The sequence below is a fragment of the Temnothorax nylanderi genome, unplaced genomic scaffold (genome assembly GCF_030848795.1).
Source record: "Temnothorax nylanderi isolate EJ_2023f unplaced genomic scaffold, tnyl_v1.0 TNYL_tig0530_pilon, whole genome shotgun sequence".
Lineage (NCBI taxonomy): Eukaryota > Metazoa > Arthropoda > Insecta > Hymenoptera > Formicidae > Temnothorax > Temnothorax nylanderi.
The window spans coordinates 100756-121173 of record NW_027249592.1 but is presented as its reverse complement, the minus strand read 5'-3'; the positions used below and the strand labels follow the sequence as shown (position 1 = coordinate 121173).

Below are 20418 nucleotides of genomic sequence, written 5' to 3'. Positions count from 1 at the left end.
TACATGTCTGTCCATCTTTCGGTGGATAAGCCGTATCGGGAGAACATTTGGCGTCTTCTGTTCCTCGATGGTATACACGTTGATGGGGATGTCGTTGAGATTTCAAACTTTTTAATTGATTCAACGTCATTAGAAACTCAATGTCTGTAAGATTTAGCACCGACGTGTAATGAGGATACGAGGATTCCGATATGTGTGTTCTCAGCTGGATGCAGAGCACCACTGACCATGCGAAACATGCATTGTCCATTGATCGTACGTTGATCACAGCTCTATTCATTTTAATTTCTCGCGGTATTTCCACAAAATACCCCGCGTGCATTGTACTTGTTTATGTTAACAGTCAAATTAAGTATACGTGACAACGCCCACCCGCTATCACGTTCCTGGAATTCCTCCAGCGATGCTAGTGTAGGCTAGATAACGCGCAACACGTACCATTTTTGCAGATCGGACGTACGAAAGAGTTCACAGTTTCTCGTAGCGATACTTTTGTTCGCGCGTTTGTCACCCGCAACAAATTCACCATTAAACATAGTGTCTATCCATACATTGTCATGTCGTTGCATGACGTTCCGCACACGATTGAGTACAATGTCTTCCGCATCTTCGAGAAATTGACGAGGTTCGATGTGTTTAGAATTTATTATCGCACCAGTCAGTATATGACTTTCAAGCCGTATCTATCTCGCGCCATCTGAGTTCTGCCTCACTCGCACTGTATCCGGGACCCACATGCACGAAACGTTGACGTACCGAATCTTTCAGACCTTCGAGTCGTGCGATACAAGCGATCAATGACTCTTTGAGACCGATCGATAATCGTGGCCGTTTAATTCGGCTTTGTTCTTCCAACGATTCGATAAACTTGTCACATCGTTGCTCCCACGCGGTAAATTCTTCCCGCGATTTTAATAGGGTGGATTGCTCCAACAACTCTTGCTCCATTGCAATGTCCTCAATTTCACAAAACCACTTTGAAATATATCTGTTTAATCCGTTGGCAACGTCGACGTAGCACTTTCAATCACAAATGTCTTTACATCCTTTCAAATAGTGCAAATAGGACACAGATTACAGGGCATTATTTGATACAACGGATCTTTACATTCCGAACAGAATAGACCATCGATAAGTACATATGGACGGGTGTCATGTTTTCGAACAGCGCGAAGCCATGAAAATAGTCCGCTTATTCTTACGATACACGATGAGCAAAACTTTGCATGACCGGGAGTGTAATAGAAGTATATACAGCACATCTTTTTTCAAATTATCCAAGATATTAACTTCAGCTTGGTTTAAAACTCGAAAAACTTCTTCTGTAACATCTTCAAATCTTTCGCTGTCGTAACAAGAATCATCCGAAGGAATTGCATCTTCATTAGACATTTCTTCTTCTTCATTGACTTCAACTTCTATTTCTTCATTGACTTCAACTTTCTTTAGGAGGTGCGATTTCCATTTTACTTTACATAGAATTTGATGTACCAATTTCCAGATCTCGACTATTATTGAGTGTATCCTCAGACTCTTTTTATATCTCACTAATGTTGCATCGTTTGATTTTTTCATATACAAAAATGCGCGATTTGCAATTTTGCAAGTGTTCAATGAAGTCATCGTGACATTGTCCTTGATATCATGTCATTGACCTGTACAGATTTAGTGCATGTATTCGATGATGTCATCGTGAGACATGTTGCGGCATGTTCTTGAAAACAATATCACGTCATTGGCTTATGCAAAAATTAAAATTGTATTTAAAGGGGACTTCGTCACCATGCCTACAGCAGCCGTATATCGGTGCGCTATTTGGATCTGCTGCCCACGGCACTGTCGCAAGCTCGCGAGCCCGCCCCTAATTGGCCCGCGCTATCACGTCGAAGGGCCGCGCAAGCCCTGGGTGAGGCGCGTCATCAATTTCGCTATCGAGCGAAATCTCGCGATCACTTCCTGGTCGTCCTCCGGCGTTGTCACGCGGATTTGGTTGCGCCCGGCTATCGAGCCTCTCGTGAATTGGCGGCGACGCCCCGACGGCGGAGAATCCCAACCTGGGAGGGAGTGCATTGGTGAGGTTGCCTCGGTAATTTTGGTGCATGTAAAGCCACGGAACCGCTCTCCGGGTCGCGCTCTCGCTTCGGTGCTGACACGCGAGTAATTAACTGTCGAGAAGACATAATTTTGGTGTTGGCGATCGGCATTAAGAGCGAGGGACCCCAGGATGGTCTTGTTGGCTCGAGGGAATCGCGTATTATTCCTTGCAAACTCCTGGAAAACGCGACCGTAGGGAAGACGCGGATGGGTATTCGGCAGCGGCCGAATCCTGAGATCGCGAATCCGCCATTTCTCGCGTCATTTATGCTCGCGACCACGAGTAACATTCCGCGCAGCGTTTTACGCGGTACCTCGTGTTATTCCGCGTGCGGTAATTGTGTTATTATCTTGCGTTATCTTTCGCGTTCGGCGTTCTCACATCTGTAATGTTAGCGCGAGTTTGTGCAAAATAACCCGTGTTAATGTGTCCTATCTTTCGCGCTGTATCTCGTGTGATTGCGTGATCTATAGTGCGTCGGAGCAAGTGTTATCGTGTATGTTGGATTGCGGTAGAGTCATCGCGTGTGTTATAATGGCGCGGTATTAATCGTAGGATATTTTGCGTTGTGTTTAGAATCCCGCGCTTCCCTCGAGCGTATTATACCTTGGCGACAGAACCCTTTCGCGGTTTCGGACGTTGCGTCCTTGCGCGCCGAGCGTGGCGCAGCATTTCTTTCACCTGATTATATTTTATATTTAATATTAAGCTCTATTCGACTGTATTTCACGTTCTGGCTGTTTCATATGTAATTCGCGTTTACGTTTCATGCTACTATTGACTTCCGTTATTTTGCTTTCACTCTTCTGTGATGTTAATTGGATTCAGTATCCAATTGTATTTTGTTCAATTATGTCCGATTAAGGGGATCCTGGACAGGGGACAATTACCGACAAAAACAGTCAGCGCTCTTTCTTTGAAACGGGTTTATAGATCGCAAAATCCTTTTACAGGAGTAAAGTATAGGTACTAATGAAGAGTGGAAATTAAAAAAATTAGTGGTAATTGAAAAAAAATGTAAAAATGCTGTCACCTCATAACCATATTTTCTAATATGAACAGTTGTATAGGTTATACTAGGTGCGCAACTAAGTTTCCGGGTTTTTTTAATCAATAAAAATGGAAAATTTCAAGAGAAATACAAAAAATGGTTTATTCAAAGTATCGTCCCTCGCTAGCTATACATTTTCGCCATCTCTCTGGCAATACATGAATACCGCGACAATAAAACGACGCGTCTTTGGACCGAAACCATTCATCCAACCAATTTTGCACTTCTTCGAAATTGGTCAAGTGTAGCCCAGCCAAGCCATGCGCCATCGACCGGAACAAGTGATAATCGGAAGGCGCCAGGTCTGGCGAATACGGCGGGTGCGGTAGCAGATCCCATTTCAGCGTTTTGATGGTGTCCTGGACGATGGAACTGCGATGGCACGGAGCGTTGTCGTGTTGCAATATCACTCGTTCGTGTCTCGTGTCCCATTCTGGCCGTTTTTCGAGCAATGTATGGTTTAAATTGATCAGTTGTTGTCGGGAGCGATGCCCATTGACAGTTTCGCCCGGTTTCAGCAGCTCATAGTACACGATTCCTTTCTGGTCCCACCAAAGCGCTCCTTGTCCTCAGTGTCGAAATCGCCACTTCTGAAGCGTTTAAACCAATCTTCACAGGTAGTTTTCGATGGTGCATGTTCGCCGTAGGCCTCCTCAAGCAAACGACGTGCTTCAGCTGCATTTTTTTTCAAGTTAAAGCAGAAAAGCAAAGCTTCCGCAAATGCTGTTTATTTGGCACAAAACTCGACATCTCCGTTGTTAGAAAAAATATTTTTGCGTTGCGATACGTGTTTATATAACGACTGGTTATTGTTAACAGATGTCCAAGCTATAACTTCAGACAACTTCAGACATGTAAGTCGAGTACATGTGTTATTGGTGCCATCTATGTGTGAAACCCGGAAACTTAGTTGCGCACCTAGTATGTACGAAATGAAATGTTCCCACTCTTCAGAATACGTGCACAAACAATAACGTACCGTTGAAATTGAGATTGAAAGCCTGTTAAAGAAATTTAGGCGCCGAAGAAATCGTGTATATTTTCCACAAAAATATACACGCAGGCTAGTAAGTAGAGCAGCAATCATGTGTAGCAGTAGTTCCCGGATCTTGCGAGAGATGGCGCAGCAATCGAACAAGGACAGATGTCATTTCGTTAGACAAAGACAGATACAGGAAAAACAAAATGAGAAATGTTGACATTATCGACATCGAGGAAGTTCGGCCGTCACTCCAGCATCCCTTTAATTTCGACTCGGTTAAATTACTACGTGTTTGATACGACTTCATATAGAGTTCCGTTAACTCTTATATTCAATTTCATATTAATTCAACGGTGTAATTGTACTATTTCTAGTAGGGGAGACCGGGGCTAAACGGTCTGTTTTTTTTTCGGTGCCGATTTTTAACAAAAAAATAAATAATTTTAGTTAAATGTGGTATACCACTGTAAAGAGTGAACCTTTAGCTACAAAATTTATTAAGGAAATTTTTATCTACGTCGCTTTGTTTAACCGGTATAGAGCAAAAACGACAACGATGGAAAAATTGAAATCTCAAAAATGCCGGGGCTAATCGGTCCCCCCCGGGGCTAATCGGTCACACTGCATTTTCAATACATATACGTACAGGGTGTATCAAGACGATACAGAGCGGTACGGCGGGTTGCCCATTCGAGCAGGCGCGCATGGTCGTTCACAATTGCGTTGACTTCGGTGCATCACCTATAATCACTCGCATATCTTTTTTACAATAAAATGAACTTTTTAGCGCCCGAAGTTGCAATACAATTGTGACGGATTTCCGTAGCAGTAACGTTAAAACAGAAGTCGAGATGACAATACAGGTTATGAAATAAATTTTATTAAGAAAACGAAAGACATCTTCTCTCTTACGAAAAAAGCTCGTACCATAGACCATCATAATCATTATATATTATAATTTTATTACTTAAATTATTTTTTGCACACAATGTTTATGCACAGGACAAAAGTCAGCAATTAGCATATGTGTGCAAATTTAAATTATAAGTCGGCTAATAAATTTCATTCAATGTAAGTGTAAATAATGGCAGAAATTACCATTAACAAATCTTACAATATTTATTTTGTTTAATTAATAAATAATTTATCATTAAATTGATAATCAATTTAATATATCAATACTCTAATGAGCATTATATAATTCTTTATATAAATGATGCTGCTGCATCTTAAAAATCTTAATCTTAATCTCATAAACAAGAGGTTTATTAGTATAAAATATACATTTTAAATATGATGCTAATGAATAGTTTATATAAAGCAAATTATCATAATATTTAATGAATACTTTTCAGTAATAAATTTCTTGTAGATTTATATGAGATTCAGTAGCATTATTTACATAAAGATGCTTATTAGCATCAGTATATTGAAATAATTATTAATGTTAATGATGAAATATTAATATTCTGAAATAAATGTTGTTAGACATAAGATCCGCTGATAATCGTTTTTATCGTTATAAATAACGATGGAAACGGTTATCAGCGGATCTTGTGCCTAATAACATTTATTTCAGATTATATATATATATATATATATATATATATATATATATATATCGTACATATATAATTTATATTAATTTTTGTATGAAATATTTCGTTCCGTGCAAAATAAAATAATTGAAATAATAAAATAATAATGTATAATAACTATGATCGACTATGATCCAGCTTTCTTGGTAAGAGAAAAATAAGGCATCCCTCGTTTGTCACGTTTACTTTATAAAATGTATTTTCATACCTTGTCACTTTGGCTTCTGTTTTAACCGATCAATGTTGAAGTCTATTAAAATTGAATGTTTCGCATAATTTAAGTGAATGTCTCGTATGTCTGATGGAAATTTGTCGAAAGCGCAAAGATTAAACAAAAATCATCAGTAATCAGTAATATAAATATTAAGATATAAACTCGTTTCTACAAGGTGGCAGTGTCTCATAAACCTGATCTCGTATGTAACCCCATACAAAAAAATCCATAGGTGTTAGAGGTCAGGAGAGCGTGGGGGCCATTCATGCAGAGTGCTATGGATGCCTATCCATCTGTTAGGAAATCTTTGATTTAGTATATTACGAGCGAGAAGGGATGTATGAGCAGGATGGCCATCTTGTTGAAAGATAATATTTGGTAATACAGCCAATGGAACATCTTCTAATAAATTAGGTAATGTTTCCTCCAGGAAAGCGGAATAAACTTCTGCTGTGACGTTAATATTTTCCGGAAAGAAATACGGCCCGATAACTTGATTATCTAAAATTCCCATCCAGACATTAATATGGAATTGGCCCTGGATGTGTGTTTCCTTTCGGTAATGAGGATTTTCCTCCGCATAATGATGTTCATTATGTCTGTTTATGTCTGATAATGGTGCGTATTAATTGTTATTAATTTTTTATTAACCATTTATTCTCTCGCGGTCGATAGCAAAAAAGGATTCTCTCCAAATTTTTAGGGAATTACGTTCTTGTGATAACAAAACAATTCAGCAAGTATCTACGACAAGACGCGGTTTCCTTTAATTGTTATTATATTTTTATTAATAATTTATTCTGCAGCGACCGATAGCAAAGAACGATTCTCTCGTCTTGTCGCAAATACTTGCTGAATCGTTTTGTTATCGCAAGAACGTGATTCCCTAAAAATTTGGAGAAAATCGCTCTTTGCTGTCGACCGCTAGAGAATAAATGGTTAATAAAAAATTAATAACAATTAATACGCTCCATTATCAGACATAAACAGACATAATGAACATCATTATGCGGAGGAAAATCCTTATTGCCGAAAGGAAACACACATCCAGGGCCAATTCCATATTAATGTCTGCACACAGAAAAATATATACTACCTACAAGTTAATATTACTTGCTTCAAGTATTTGATAAGTTCATATATGAGCAAATCTACCATAAAGTCGTCATAAGTATCACATTTACTCAAAACATATTCTAGATCTTAGCAAGTTTAGTACTTGAAACAAGAATATTAAATTAATACGAACATTCTGTTTACTTACAATATAGAGTCCACGGAAGAGAAGCATATACTTCAATAAAGATATCACATTTTCTTGAGAGAAGTTTATCCGTTATTTGAATCAAGTAAAAATTTTATTCATCTAGAATAATCGTTTACTTCAAAAAAGAATTTGTATTCTTGATGATTACAATTAATATTATTTTTATTTATTTAATTTTCTTTAATTCTATAGTTCCTAAGTGGAATGTAGGTTAGGGGGTTTTCGTGCGCGGTGCGGAGGGGTACAGTTTAGAATATAAAAATTCCTGTCCTCAGGTGGACTCGAACCCGGTTCCTCGTGGTTATGAGTCTGACACTTTATCAGTAGGCCACATCTCTGATTATATTCTTAGTGCTGCAGTATCTAGTTTTCATAGAAGTGATTCATTGATTTCAAGTATTTCATATTCTTACCTAAAGAATCAGTAAATATTCAAATCAAGCTTATGTGGTTTTTCTTAGATAAAGTTTACAGAATATACTTGAAATCAATGAATCACTTCTGTCAAAACTAGATACTGCAGCACTAAGAATATAATCAGAGATGTGGCCTAGTAATAAAGTATCAGACTCATAACCACGAGGAACCGAGTTCGAGTCCATCTAAAGACAGGAATTTTAATATTCTAAACTGTACCCCCCCGGACCGCGCACGAAAACCTCCTAACCTAGAATAATGTTGTTCTATACAGCCAAGTATTTCATATTCTTACCTAAAGAATCAGTAAATATTCAAATCAAGCTTATGTTGCTTTTCTTAGATAAAGTTTCAGAATATACTTGAAAGAAGAATAAATTCTTCTTTTAAGCACATGATGATAAGCTTTTCTAATACTTATGATAAGTATATCTTAAAACTAATATTAAGAAAATATTCTTTGTTGAAGAAAACTATTACTCAAACCAAATAAAATAAAATGAGTAATTGCTTTTCTTGGCTGTAGAACGATATTTTTCTGTGTGTGGATGGGAATTTTAGATAATCAAGTTATCGGGCCGTATTTCTTTCCGGAAAATATTAACGTCACAGCAGAAGTTTATTCCGCTTTCCTGGAGGAAACATTACCTAATTTATTAGAAGATGTTCCATTGGCTGTATTACCAAATATTATCTTTCAACAAGATGGCCATCCTGCTCATACATCCCTTCTCGCTCGTAATATACTAAATCAAAGATTTCCTAACAGATGGATAGGCATCCATAGCACTCTGCATGAATGGCCCCCACGCTCTCCTGACCTCTAACACCTATGGATTTTTTTTGTATGGGGTTACATACGAGATCAGGTTTATGAGACACTGCCACCTTGTAGAAACGAGTTTATATCTTAATATTTATATTACTGATTACTGATGATTTTTGTTTAATCTCTGCGCTTTCGACAAATTTCCATCAGACATACGAGACATTCACTTAAATTATGCGAAACATTCAATTTTAATAGACTTCAACATTGATCGGTTAAAACAGAAGCCAAAGTGACAAGGTATGAAAATACATTTTATAAAGTAAACGTGACAAACGAGGGATGCCTTATTTTTCTCTTACCAAGAAAGCTGGATCATAGTCGATCATAGTTATTATACATTATTATTTTATTATTTCAATTATTTTATTTTGCACGGAACGAAATATTTCATACAAAAATTAATATAAATTATATATGTACGATATAATATATATATATATATATATATATATATAATCTGAAATAAATGTTATTAGGCACAAGATCCGCTGATAACCGTTTCCATCGTTATTTATAACGATAAAAACGATTATCAGCGGATCTTATGTCTAACAACATTTATTTCAGAATATTAATATTTCATCATTAACATTAATAATTAATTCAATATACTGATGCTAATAAGCATCTTTATGTAAATAATGCTACTGAATCTCATATAAATCTACAAGAAATTTATTACTGAAAAGTATTCATTAAATATTATGATAATTTGCCTTATATAAACTATTCATTAGCATCATATTTAAAATGTATATTTTATACTAATAAACCTCTTGTTTATGAGATTAAGATTAAGATTTTTAAGATGCAGCAGCATCATTTATATAAAGAATTATATAATGCTCATTAGAGTATTGATATATTAAATTGATTATCAATTTAATGATAAATTATTTATTAATTAAACAAAATGAATATTGTAAGATTTGTTAATGGTAATTTCTGCCATTATTTACACTTACATTGAATGAAATTTATTAGCCGACTTATAATTTAAATTTGCACACATATGCTAATTGCTGACTTTTGTCCTGTGCATAAACATTGTGTGCAAAAAATAATTTAAGTAATAAAATTATAATATATAATGATTATGATGGTCTATGGTACGAGCTTTTTTCGTAAGAGAGAAGATGTCTTTCGTTTTCTTAATAAAATTTATTTCATAACCTGTATTGTCATCTCGACTTCTGTTTTAACGTTACTGCTACGGAAATCCGTCACAATTGTATTGCAACTTCGGGCGCTAAAAAGTTCATTTTATTTTAAAAAAGATATGCGAGTGATTATAGGTGATGCACCGAAGTCAACGCAATTGTGAACGACCATGCGCGCCTGCTCGAATGGGCAACCCGCCGTACCGCTCTGTATCGTCTTGATACACCCTGTACATCTAATCCTGAAAAATGATAGGATACATTTTAATAATTGTTTTTTAAGAGAAAAATATAAAAATTTATTTAAAATTTTTACACGAAACATTATTAAAAAATAATTGTTTTACCTATTCCATAAAACAATTTAGGCACGTGAATACAGAGGTTAACCAAATCGTAAACTCCCCAACGGCACGTCACATTGTCAACGCGGGCAACCACGGGGAACACGCGTGACGGCGTTCCGGTGCCATAGGATCAGCGCGGACCCTTGAGCAACCTAACCAAGCCGCATTTCTCGCGGAGGAGCGATAAATAGCGACAGGGGGGTTAGAAAAGCTCGCGGTTGAGCGCGACCATTTTACCGACTCGACGGCGTTCTCGCGCCGATTCCTCGACGCGCCGACGACGACGACGACGACGACGACGACGACGACGACGATGACCACCACCGACACCACCACCACTACAACGGCGGCGACAATGACGCCGAGACGATGCGGCGAACGCTGGACGATGCGGTCGCACGCGCGACTGTCACTGACACAACGACCAACAACGACGATTTACCACGGCCGGGAGTCGGGACGATCTGCCGCGCGCGCGGCATGTCAACTCTCGCGCGGAAATCGCGGGATCTCAAAGCCGTGCCGTGCCTCGCCGTACCTCGCCGACGTGCCGTGAGCGCGAGCGATCTCGAAAACAACGGTCCGCCATCTTTTCGGTCGGCCAAAACACCCGTTTTGCGACAATACGTGTAACATGCGTACCATTTCCCTCCTACACAAACTGACGCACGTGCAAGGGAAGACAGAATCACGCTCGAGGGAAACCTAACCTGAAATCGCCGTGAGCTGAAGTCGTGCGCCCGGCGCGCCACAGTGACGAGATTAGCCCGATTAGCCCCGGGTGCTTGTAGACTGATTAGCCCCAAACACAAGTTTCAGGTTTGATCGCCCATGAAATATTAGACATCAACGATACTGAAAAAACTACACTGGATTCGTGTTCAGCATGCATTACTCTTTATAATCACGTACTTCGAGATTTGGAGAGCAAATATTATTGCAGATATTACAAAATTTCCACGCGCAGAAAATTTCACTTTCACCTTCCGAAAACACGTTTGCCCTCGTAAAAATCATAACACGGCAGGTAACCTGCCGAAACTCCGTTGGTCACATGGGTACCATAAGCAGCGTTTACAATGTTAATAGCGAGTTCGCACAATATACAGGTTCCGAGATATTTGATTAGACGTATTTACCCCGTAGACTTTTTAGCCCCAGTCTCCCCTATTCAGTTGCTTAGTTCAAATTGTTATTTAATTTCCGCTACTCAATCACTCTATTCAACTTAATTCTCGACCTTAGTTACTCAATAACCCGATGCAGTTTTTTTGACATCTGATATCACCGTATTTCTTAATTATAATAAAGATTGTTACCGAGTACTATTAAACAACTGAGTGTTGCTTAACCGTCACCCCGCCGAATTTTTGCGCTGCCCATTATCAACCCCGCCCTCCGCCGTTGGGTCGAGCTGGCCGATCTTTTGCACGTCTGACTAACTGAGTTATCGTATTTATTTTCGAGTTAGCATATGGATTTCGCGATTTTGGAATGAATTTGTGGACGCGGATAATACGCGTCTGGCGCCCAACTTTTGACTTAGAATATCATTGTCGGACCGTGTGAGGGACCAGTTGGAGAGGCCTGTCATCCATCTCTTCTCACCTCCCCTTTTGATCCGTCTCGCGCCTCGTGCGCGCTTTCAGAATAAAAAGACGTGACAATACATACATACACACACGCACACATACTATTTTGACCACTATATATATATTGTCAGATATATAATCATGAATAACAATGAAATAGTTTTATTCAATACTCATTATTTATTAAGAACATAATGACAAATAAAAATAATCATTAGTTTCTAAAAAAAATAAGTAATAACTAAAAGCTTGTAAAAATTATTCCTTGTCAGTATTATAATTTCGGCAATATACGTTAACATTATCAGAATTGTTTACGTTATTTAGCAGATTTATCCAATTAAACATCCTTCAAAAGTTCCTTTCTCCTTTCAAGACATGAAAAGCTTTTCCATCTCCTATCAAGAATTAGTCACAGAATTTTTCCGTTGTGATCGAGATCTCAATCGTCTAAAATTATGCATTGGTACATCTTTCCCAAATCTTCCAGATAATTATCTCCACAAGATTTTACAGGAGTTTAGAAAACATATTCTTCCACAGCTGAATTCAAGATGGAATACAGTGCAACGATCAAAGCCGAGATTCTATAAGAAGTACAGTACTTGGTTACAAGGTATTTTTTAAGTAGAATTCGAAGTTGCAAGTTCTATTCCAACTGAGCCATTAAACTATTTAGTAGACAGACCGAAAAAGAGTTTTGGCGAATGCTGTAACCGCAAAACGGAAGAAATTAAGTGAATTACGTGCAGGTTGCCCACAACAAATGATTGATGCCGTTTCAAGAAAAATATAAAACCAGAGAAATTGTTTTGATGCTAACACTGCTCTGGCATTAATAATGGATGCTCGGTTATCAAAACAACAATATGAAACGATAAGAGCTGCGACAAAGAAAATTGGATTCAATATATTTCCATCGTACAGAAATATCAAAAAATGAAAACAGGATTGCCCAGAGGACATTAATATTACAGAGAATTTGACGTCAAATAATTTACAAAGATCATACTGCAAAAAGACTATTTAAGACGATAGATAAGGAAAATATGGTTGATGTAAACGAATTAATATTGCTCACAAAATGGAATTGTGATGGATCATCGGATCAGAATACAAACAAGTTTTAAACAAGACAAAGAAATATCCGATAAATATATGTTTAACTTCAATGGTGCCCTTGCTTCTCACTTTATCTTACGATAATGTTATCATTGTAATAATGTCGACCTTCTTCAACAAGGTATTGTAGAGAACTATAAAATTTGAAGGGGTGCATAGGCGTAGTGACGCGACTCCCATAGCCTCTCCTACGGAAATGTCAACCTCACCTTCCAGCGGTGCACCCTGTTACCACAAACGAGGCTCTGACGACCGGGTATTGGCGGTATAACCATAGAACACTAGAGACTGTAGGAAATGACACTCTCACTTCAATATACCAAAGAAGAGAGCAGGTGTCTATGCTCCGAAGTGGCAGCCCCATTAAGACACTCGGCACAGGTAGACTAATAACCTGCAAGTGCTTAAACAACATATTATTAAAGAAACTAAGAGAAACAGCCGGACGGACCCTAGATCGACGACCTTTGGCATGAAAAAGGATACGAAAATTGGATTCTGGAACGTGAGAACGCTATACCAGGCAGGTAAACTAGCACAGATGGCGGCAGAGGCGCAAAGATATGGGCTCGACATCCTCGGGCTGAGTGAGGTACGTTGGAACGAGTTTGGCTAGATCAGGACGCGGTCTGGACAACATCTACTATATTCGGGACAACAAAACAAAGATGATCTTCACCGAGAAGGTGTTGGACTCCTGCTAAACAAGAGAGCAAAGCTGAGTCTCATGGATTGGAGACCAATATCATCGAGGATAATAAGCGCGAGATTCAAGGCAAAGGTGAGAAACGTCACAATAGTACAATGCTATGCCCTTACAGAAGATGCAGATACAGACATGAAAACATGCTTCTACTCGAAACTTAAGACTAATTGACAAGACCCCAAAAAGGGATATTCTCATCGTTATGGGAGACCTAAATGCAAAGGTCAGAGCGGATAACCTTGGATTGGAACAGACCATGGGGAAGCATGGCATCGGAACAATGAATGAAAACGGAGAAATCTTTGTGGATTTCTGCAACGAAAACGATCTAGTGATAGGTGGCACTGTATTTCCACACAAAAAATGCCACAAGGTATCATGGGTCTCGCCAGATTTACACACGCAAAACCAGATTGACCACTGCGCAATCAGCCGAAAGTGGAGGAGATCCTTACTAGACGTGCGTAATCGAAGAGGGGCGGACATAGGAAGCGATCATCACCTTATGACTGCAAGAATTCGAATCAGAATATCATCAACAAAAGCAAAACTCGAAACTCAAGAAACAAAGATCACCGACAAAAATTCCAACTGGAACTGAGGAACAAATTCGAAAACCTCGAGATACAAGAAGAGAGTGGAGGAACACTGGATGAAGGTTAAAAGTTTTTTAGGGTACACGGCAAAGGACACAATTGGTTTTCGGAACGCCAAACGAAAGGAATGGATGACGGAGGAAACGTGGATGAGGATAGAAGAGAGGAGAGCACTGAAAATAAAATTAAACAGCAGCAAAACAAGGGCACAGAAAGCAAAAACCCAAGCGGCATACCACGAAAAGGTTAGAGAAGTCAAGAGAGAAGTTAGAGCGGACCGGAAAAAATGGGTATCAAACCTCGCACAAGAGGCAGAGGTAGCAGCAAAAACCGAAAATCTAAGGGACCTGTATGAAATTACTCGAACACTCTCTAGGAAAAGGCATACTAAAAACCGCCCCATCAAAAGCAAAGAAGGCGAATTAATAACAAACGAGCAAGCACAACTCAATAGATGGCGCGAATACTTCACAGAAGTATTAAACAAAGAAGACAGCAAAGACACTGAAGACCAAGATAATGAAAATAAAAAAAGTGTTGAGAACATAATATTCCCGGTGTTTATATGCAAGCTTGGTTTGCTGACTTGTATATAAATACCCCCCCCCCCCGCAGATACAATATTATTATCCTCTGGATACAATGGTAAAAAATATTACAACTGTTATCAATCTTACGACCAAATAAGTTACATATTTATTATTTTTGGTAATTATACAGTAATACGGACCACCCTCCGATGACCTTGACCTTGACATATGTTGTCAAGGTCACCCTCCTGAGTGACCTTCGGAAGGTTTTAGCCGTCGCTCGTTTTTTATTAAAAAGTTATTAACAAAAAAAGTTTCGAAAATATAGCAGTTATTTTAAGTATTGAGAGGCATAAACGACCAATATTACGTCTTATTTTTTTAAGTAGAGAATATCTCGTTTCGCGTGAAAGTTGCTGCTTTACCAAAACACAACATTTAAAGCAGTAAATTGTTGATAAATTGAAGTCTTTTTGTTAAAGCAGAGAATACTTTATTCACTGCTTTAAATGTTGTGTTTTGATAAAACGCGAAACGAGGTATTCTCTGCTTTAAAAAAAAGATGTAATATTGGTCGTTTATGCCTCTCAATATTTAAAACTTTTTAGACACAAAAAATAGTCTTTTTTTAAGCAGAGAATACCTCGTTTCGCGTGAAAGTCGGTACTTTACCAAAACACAACATTTAAAGCCGTAAATTGTTGATAAATTGAAGTTTTTTTGTTAAAGCAGAGAATACTTTATTTCGCGAGAAGTCGCTGCTTTACCAAAAAAAGAAATTACAGGACGAAATGATAATAATTACTATAATATTTATTCATTTATATTTTCTGTTAAAGGATACATAATAGACATTATTTCGAAAAAAGCATCTAATCGTTCATGAAAATCGTATGCTTTTTTAAACATAAATTCCGCTAAATAATGATTAAAATGGTAGAGAATATCTCGTTTCGCGTGAAAGTTGCTGCTTTACCAAAAGCTGCTTTATTAAAAAGTTATTTACAAAAAAAGTGTGAAAAATATAGCAATTATTTTGAGTATTGGAAGACCAATATGTATGTGGAAATAGGGTAAGTATGAACGAAGGAAAGTCATGTAAAGCAGAGAATAGTTCATACATTGAAAAATATACAATATGTATACGCAATTTTATGTTGTTAGGAAATAAGAATACAAAATATTCTCTGCTTTAACCAAAAGCTTTTATCTAAACTGTTGTCTGCTATAACTATTTAACCCTTTGAAGCATACATTTTTCTTTACACGGAAAACAGCTGAAATTTGTTACTCGGGGGTTTTCGGGGTCACTGATCACGAATATAACCTCAGATTTTCAAAATTCAAAATGGCGGATCCAATATGGCGGACCGAATTCGTAAAAAGTTTCTTGCTCAAGTTGAAATTTGTCACTCGGGGGTTTTCGGGGTCGCTGATCACGAATATGACCTCAGATTTTTAAAATTCAAAATGGCGGATCCAATATGGCGGACCGAATTCGTAAAAAGTTTCTTGCTCAAGCTGAAATTTGTCACTCGGGGGTTTTCGGGGTCACTGATCACGAATATGACCTCAGATTTTCAAAATTTAAAATGGCGGATCCAATATGGCGGACCGAATTCGTAAAAAGTTTTTTGCTCAAACTGAAATTTGTCATTCGGGGGTTTTCGGGGTCGCTGATCACGAATATAACCTCAGATTTTCAAAATTAAAAATGGCGGATCCAATATAGCGGATCAATGTTATAAAATAATGGTGGTTATGGTAAAAATTTTTACAAATTCGGTCCGCCATATTGGATCCGCCATTTTAAATTTTGAAAATCTGAGGTCATATTCGTGATCAGTGACCCCGAAAACCCCCGAGTAACAAATTTCAGCTTGAGCAAAAAGCTTTTTACGAATTTGGTCCGCCATATTGGATCCGCCATTTTGAATTTTGAAAATCTGAGGTCATATTCGTGATCAGCGACCCCGAAAACACCCGAGTGACAAATTTCAGCTTGATCAAGAAACTTTTTACGAATTCAGTCCGCCATTTTAAATTTTGAATTCTGAGGTCATATTCGTGATCAGCGACCCCGAAAACCCCTATGTATGATATTATACATGAATTTGGTAAATACTTTTCCTAATAATGAATTTTTCGCTTAAAAAGTGATATTTTTTAGCATTTGTTTATTGATATCAACAAATTCGGTGACAATATTCACCAATTGCGTGTAATTTTAGATTCTCTGACATGTTACGATATTGAAATTACAAAAAAACCCGAAAAAAATCGATTAAAAACTGGCTTAAAAACGGAAAAAATGGTGGTAATCTAGGTGGGATAGATTCTATCCCGCTGTGCCGCAAAGGGTTAATTGAAATAATAGTATACATATATTATAATAATTATTACTTTATTAATAATTTTTACGTGGTTCAAAATTTAAATCCAACATTTCTTTGAAATAGACACTGTAGCTGTAAACTCGACTACGTCGATTTCGCCCAAATTTCTACAAATTTATGAAAAATATTTAATAAATATACATATTTAATATAGTGATCTACTTTTTCATTAGTCATTTATGCCTTTCAAAACTCAAAATAACTGCTATATTTTCCAAACTTTTTTTGTTAATAACTTTTTAACGAATAACGAGCGACGGCTAAAACCTTCTGAAGGTCACTCAGGAGGGTGACCTTGACAACATATGTCAAGGTCAAGGTCATCGAAGGGTGGTTCTTATTACTGTATAATTACCTTATTTTTTAATATTAATCACATTGGGCAAGAGATATTTAATTTTTGTTTCTTATTGTATTTTTATTTAAGTCTGGAAAAAATACTTATACAAATATAAGTATTTTTTCCAGAATGATGATTTTCTATATCTTTATCTTTCATTTTAATAGATGGAATTCCACATTTGATTCTCTCTTACAATTGATAACACTTTTGAAAAATGATTCTGAAAAGATTAATCAATGTCTGGATTATTGCAATTTGCAAAGACTAACAGAAAACGAAATTAAATTCATAGATGAATATTGTAAGGTATGCCTCTAGATAGATTGTAATATGTAGGTATACATTTAGTAAAAATTGAAATATATCTCTTTCATTTTCTTTGTTTGGATTAATAGATAATGAAACCTTTGGCACAAGCCTTAGATATATTACAAAGTGAGTCAGGAATGTACATGGGATATATGTTACCAATTTTGAAAACCTTGCAAGAAAAATTAGAAAGCCTAAATAAAAGTGGATTTACGCATTGCCAGTCTCTAATCACAGCTATTCAACAAAGTTTAAATAAAAGGTAATGTGTTAATTTAATTAACATGTGTTTGTTATTTTTAAAGAAAGAACTATTTTTTATTAATTCTGAACATATAATTTTAGATTTTCCTCATTATTTGAAAAAAAAGAGTTGATCATCGCAAGTTGTTTACATCCAAAATTCAAGTTAAATTGGATAAATGGAGAAGAAAGGAAACGTGCTAAAAATTATTTAAAAGACCTATTAGGAATTCGTTCTAATGAGAGTTCCTCAAATCTTACTGAAAAACTCGACGATTATGATGACTTTTTTGCCTTTAGCCAACAAACAAAAGAAGTCGAGTCCGCACAAGAAGAATTATATCGATTCTTAAAATCGAATAATTGCAATATTGGCATGTTAAATGATTACACTGCAATTAAGAAACTCTTTATTAAATATAATACGGCACTTCCGAGTAGTGCGTCTGTTGAACGAATGTTCAGTGTCGGTGGCTCTGTAATAACGCCACAAAGAGGACATCTTAATGATGATATAATCGAATATCAAATTTTATTAAAAATTAATAAAAATTTTTATTAAAATTATTTTGGATATTAAAACGTGATATTATATATTATATAGGTTCCGTAAAGCGCATATGCGCGCATTTTCTGTAGCAAAACAGTAAAAGTTACGTATTATAATTATAACATTGTATAAATGCATAATAAAGGCCATAGCCGGGTTTGTATGGGAAATCTGCCCCCGCGGCTTTTTCGATTTGCACTTGGGGAATCGATTTGACATTAAATAAAAATAATTCAGTTAAACTTTTAGCTCTTTATCTCAAACAATTTTCGAGATTTTCAAAAAAACCATTTTTTTTTATTTTATTTTTTTTTCAATAGTAAAATTCAAAATTAATGACTGGTGATTTTTTTTCTAATTCTTAGGAGTAAAAGGGATGAAAAAACACTTTCATTATGAACCTCAGGTGGAAAGCCGATTTTTAAGAACAGAAATAAAACTATAATCATTTTTTTTACCGTGTTATTTAAAAGTGTCCACCGCCAAACTTTGTCAGAAAATGTCTTCTATACTCCTTTACACTCAGGAATTTTTTCATTTTTTTTTGAAGTGGTGGAACATTATGAAAAAAAATAAAAACTAATTTTTTTTTCAAAATCTTGCGTTTGAACGCATTAAAACTCTTATACTGCTAGAGAAATATATAGAAAATAATTTTTCAACTGAAAAAACACAACTTACTTACAAAAATATTTAAAAAATTAAGAAATGCATTACTTCAAAAAATAAAGGACATTAAAAATTTTTGAATTGACGTTAAAAATTTTCTTTTTCACGCAAAAATTTATAGAAATAAAAAAATATAATGTTTCTCTACTATTGGCAATAATTTTATACCGTTAATAAATAAAAATGAAAATTCTTATTTGATAAGTTATACTATTGGGAGTACAAATAAGTCTCCGCCGTTTTACAAAAGATGGCGCAACCAGGAGGTTATGGTTGAAATTGTCAGATGTAAAACGTCATATCGTAGGGTTGGACATCTGGCAACACCATAACCTTGAAATATTAGCGTTTTGTATCAGCATCACATAATTTTTTTCGTGCAAAAATGTCGAGTTTTGAGCCGAATAAGCGTCATTTGCGGGAACTTTTGATTTACTTCTTTAATTTGAAGAAATCTGCAGCTGAGGCGCATCGATTGCTTGTAGAAGCATATGATGAGGCTGCTTTAAGTGAGAGAAGTTGTCGTGAGTGGTTTTAAAAGTTTAAGAACGGTGAGTTTGACGTCGAAGACAAAGAACGTAGCGGAAGGCCGAAAGTGTACGAAGACGCGGAATTGGAAACATTATTGGAGGAAGATTCGTGCCAAACGCAAAAAGAACTTGCACTTACATTAGAAGTGACTCAACAAGCAATTTCACATCGTTTAAAATCGTTGGGAATGATTCAAAAACAAGGAAATTGGGTTCCATATGAACTGAAGCCGAGAAACGTTGAACGCCGATTTTGCACATGTGAAATGCTGCTTGCCAGGCATAAACGAAAGGGTTTTTTGCATCGTATAGTCACGGGTGATGAAAAATGGATCCACTACGATAACCCAAAGAAGAAGAAATCATGGAGACCACCTGGCCATGCTTCAACATCGACAGCCAAGCCGAATATTCATGGAAAAAAACTCATGTTGTGTATTTGGTGGGATCAGCTTGGTGTCGTGTATTATGAGTTGCTCAAACCGAACGAAACCATTACTGGGGCTCGCTACCGAACACAACTGATGAGATTGAGCCGAGCACTCAAGGAAAAACGCGCCCACTACTACTCTAGACACGAAAAAATTATTCTCCTGCATGATAATGCTCGTCCACATATTGCGGCGCCGGTCAAAACGTACTTGGAAACACTCAATTGAGAAGTTTTACCCCACCCGCCGTATTCACCAGACATTGCTCCCTCTGATTACCATTTATTTCGATCGATGACGCACGGCCTGTCTGAGCAGCACTTCACATCATATGAGGATACTAAAAATTGGGTCGATTTGTGGATAGCCTCAAAGGATGAAGCGTTCTTCCGACGCGGTATCCATATGCTGCCAGAAAAATGGGAAAAAGTAGTGGCT

The 20418-nt window shown here is 36.9% G+C and overlaps 1 protein-coding gene across 1 annotated transcript; it reads left to right on the top strand.

Annotated features, from left to right (window-relative positions):
- The first annotated feature begins 14035 nt into the window (after positions 1 to 14035).
- Positions 14036 to 18362, top strand: LOC139783684 (uncharacterized). The gene is made up of 4 exons (XM_071722826.1): positions 14036 to 14328; positions 17413 to 17554; positions 17644 to 17819; positions 17903 to 18362. The coding sequence occupies exons 1-4, from the start codon at positions 14036 to 14038 to the stop codon at positions 18360 to 18362; spliced, it is 1071 nt and encodes a 356-aa protein (XP_071578927.1).
- Positions 18363 to 20418: the final 2056 nt, after the last annotated feature.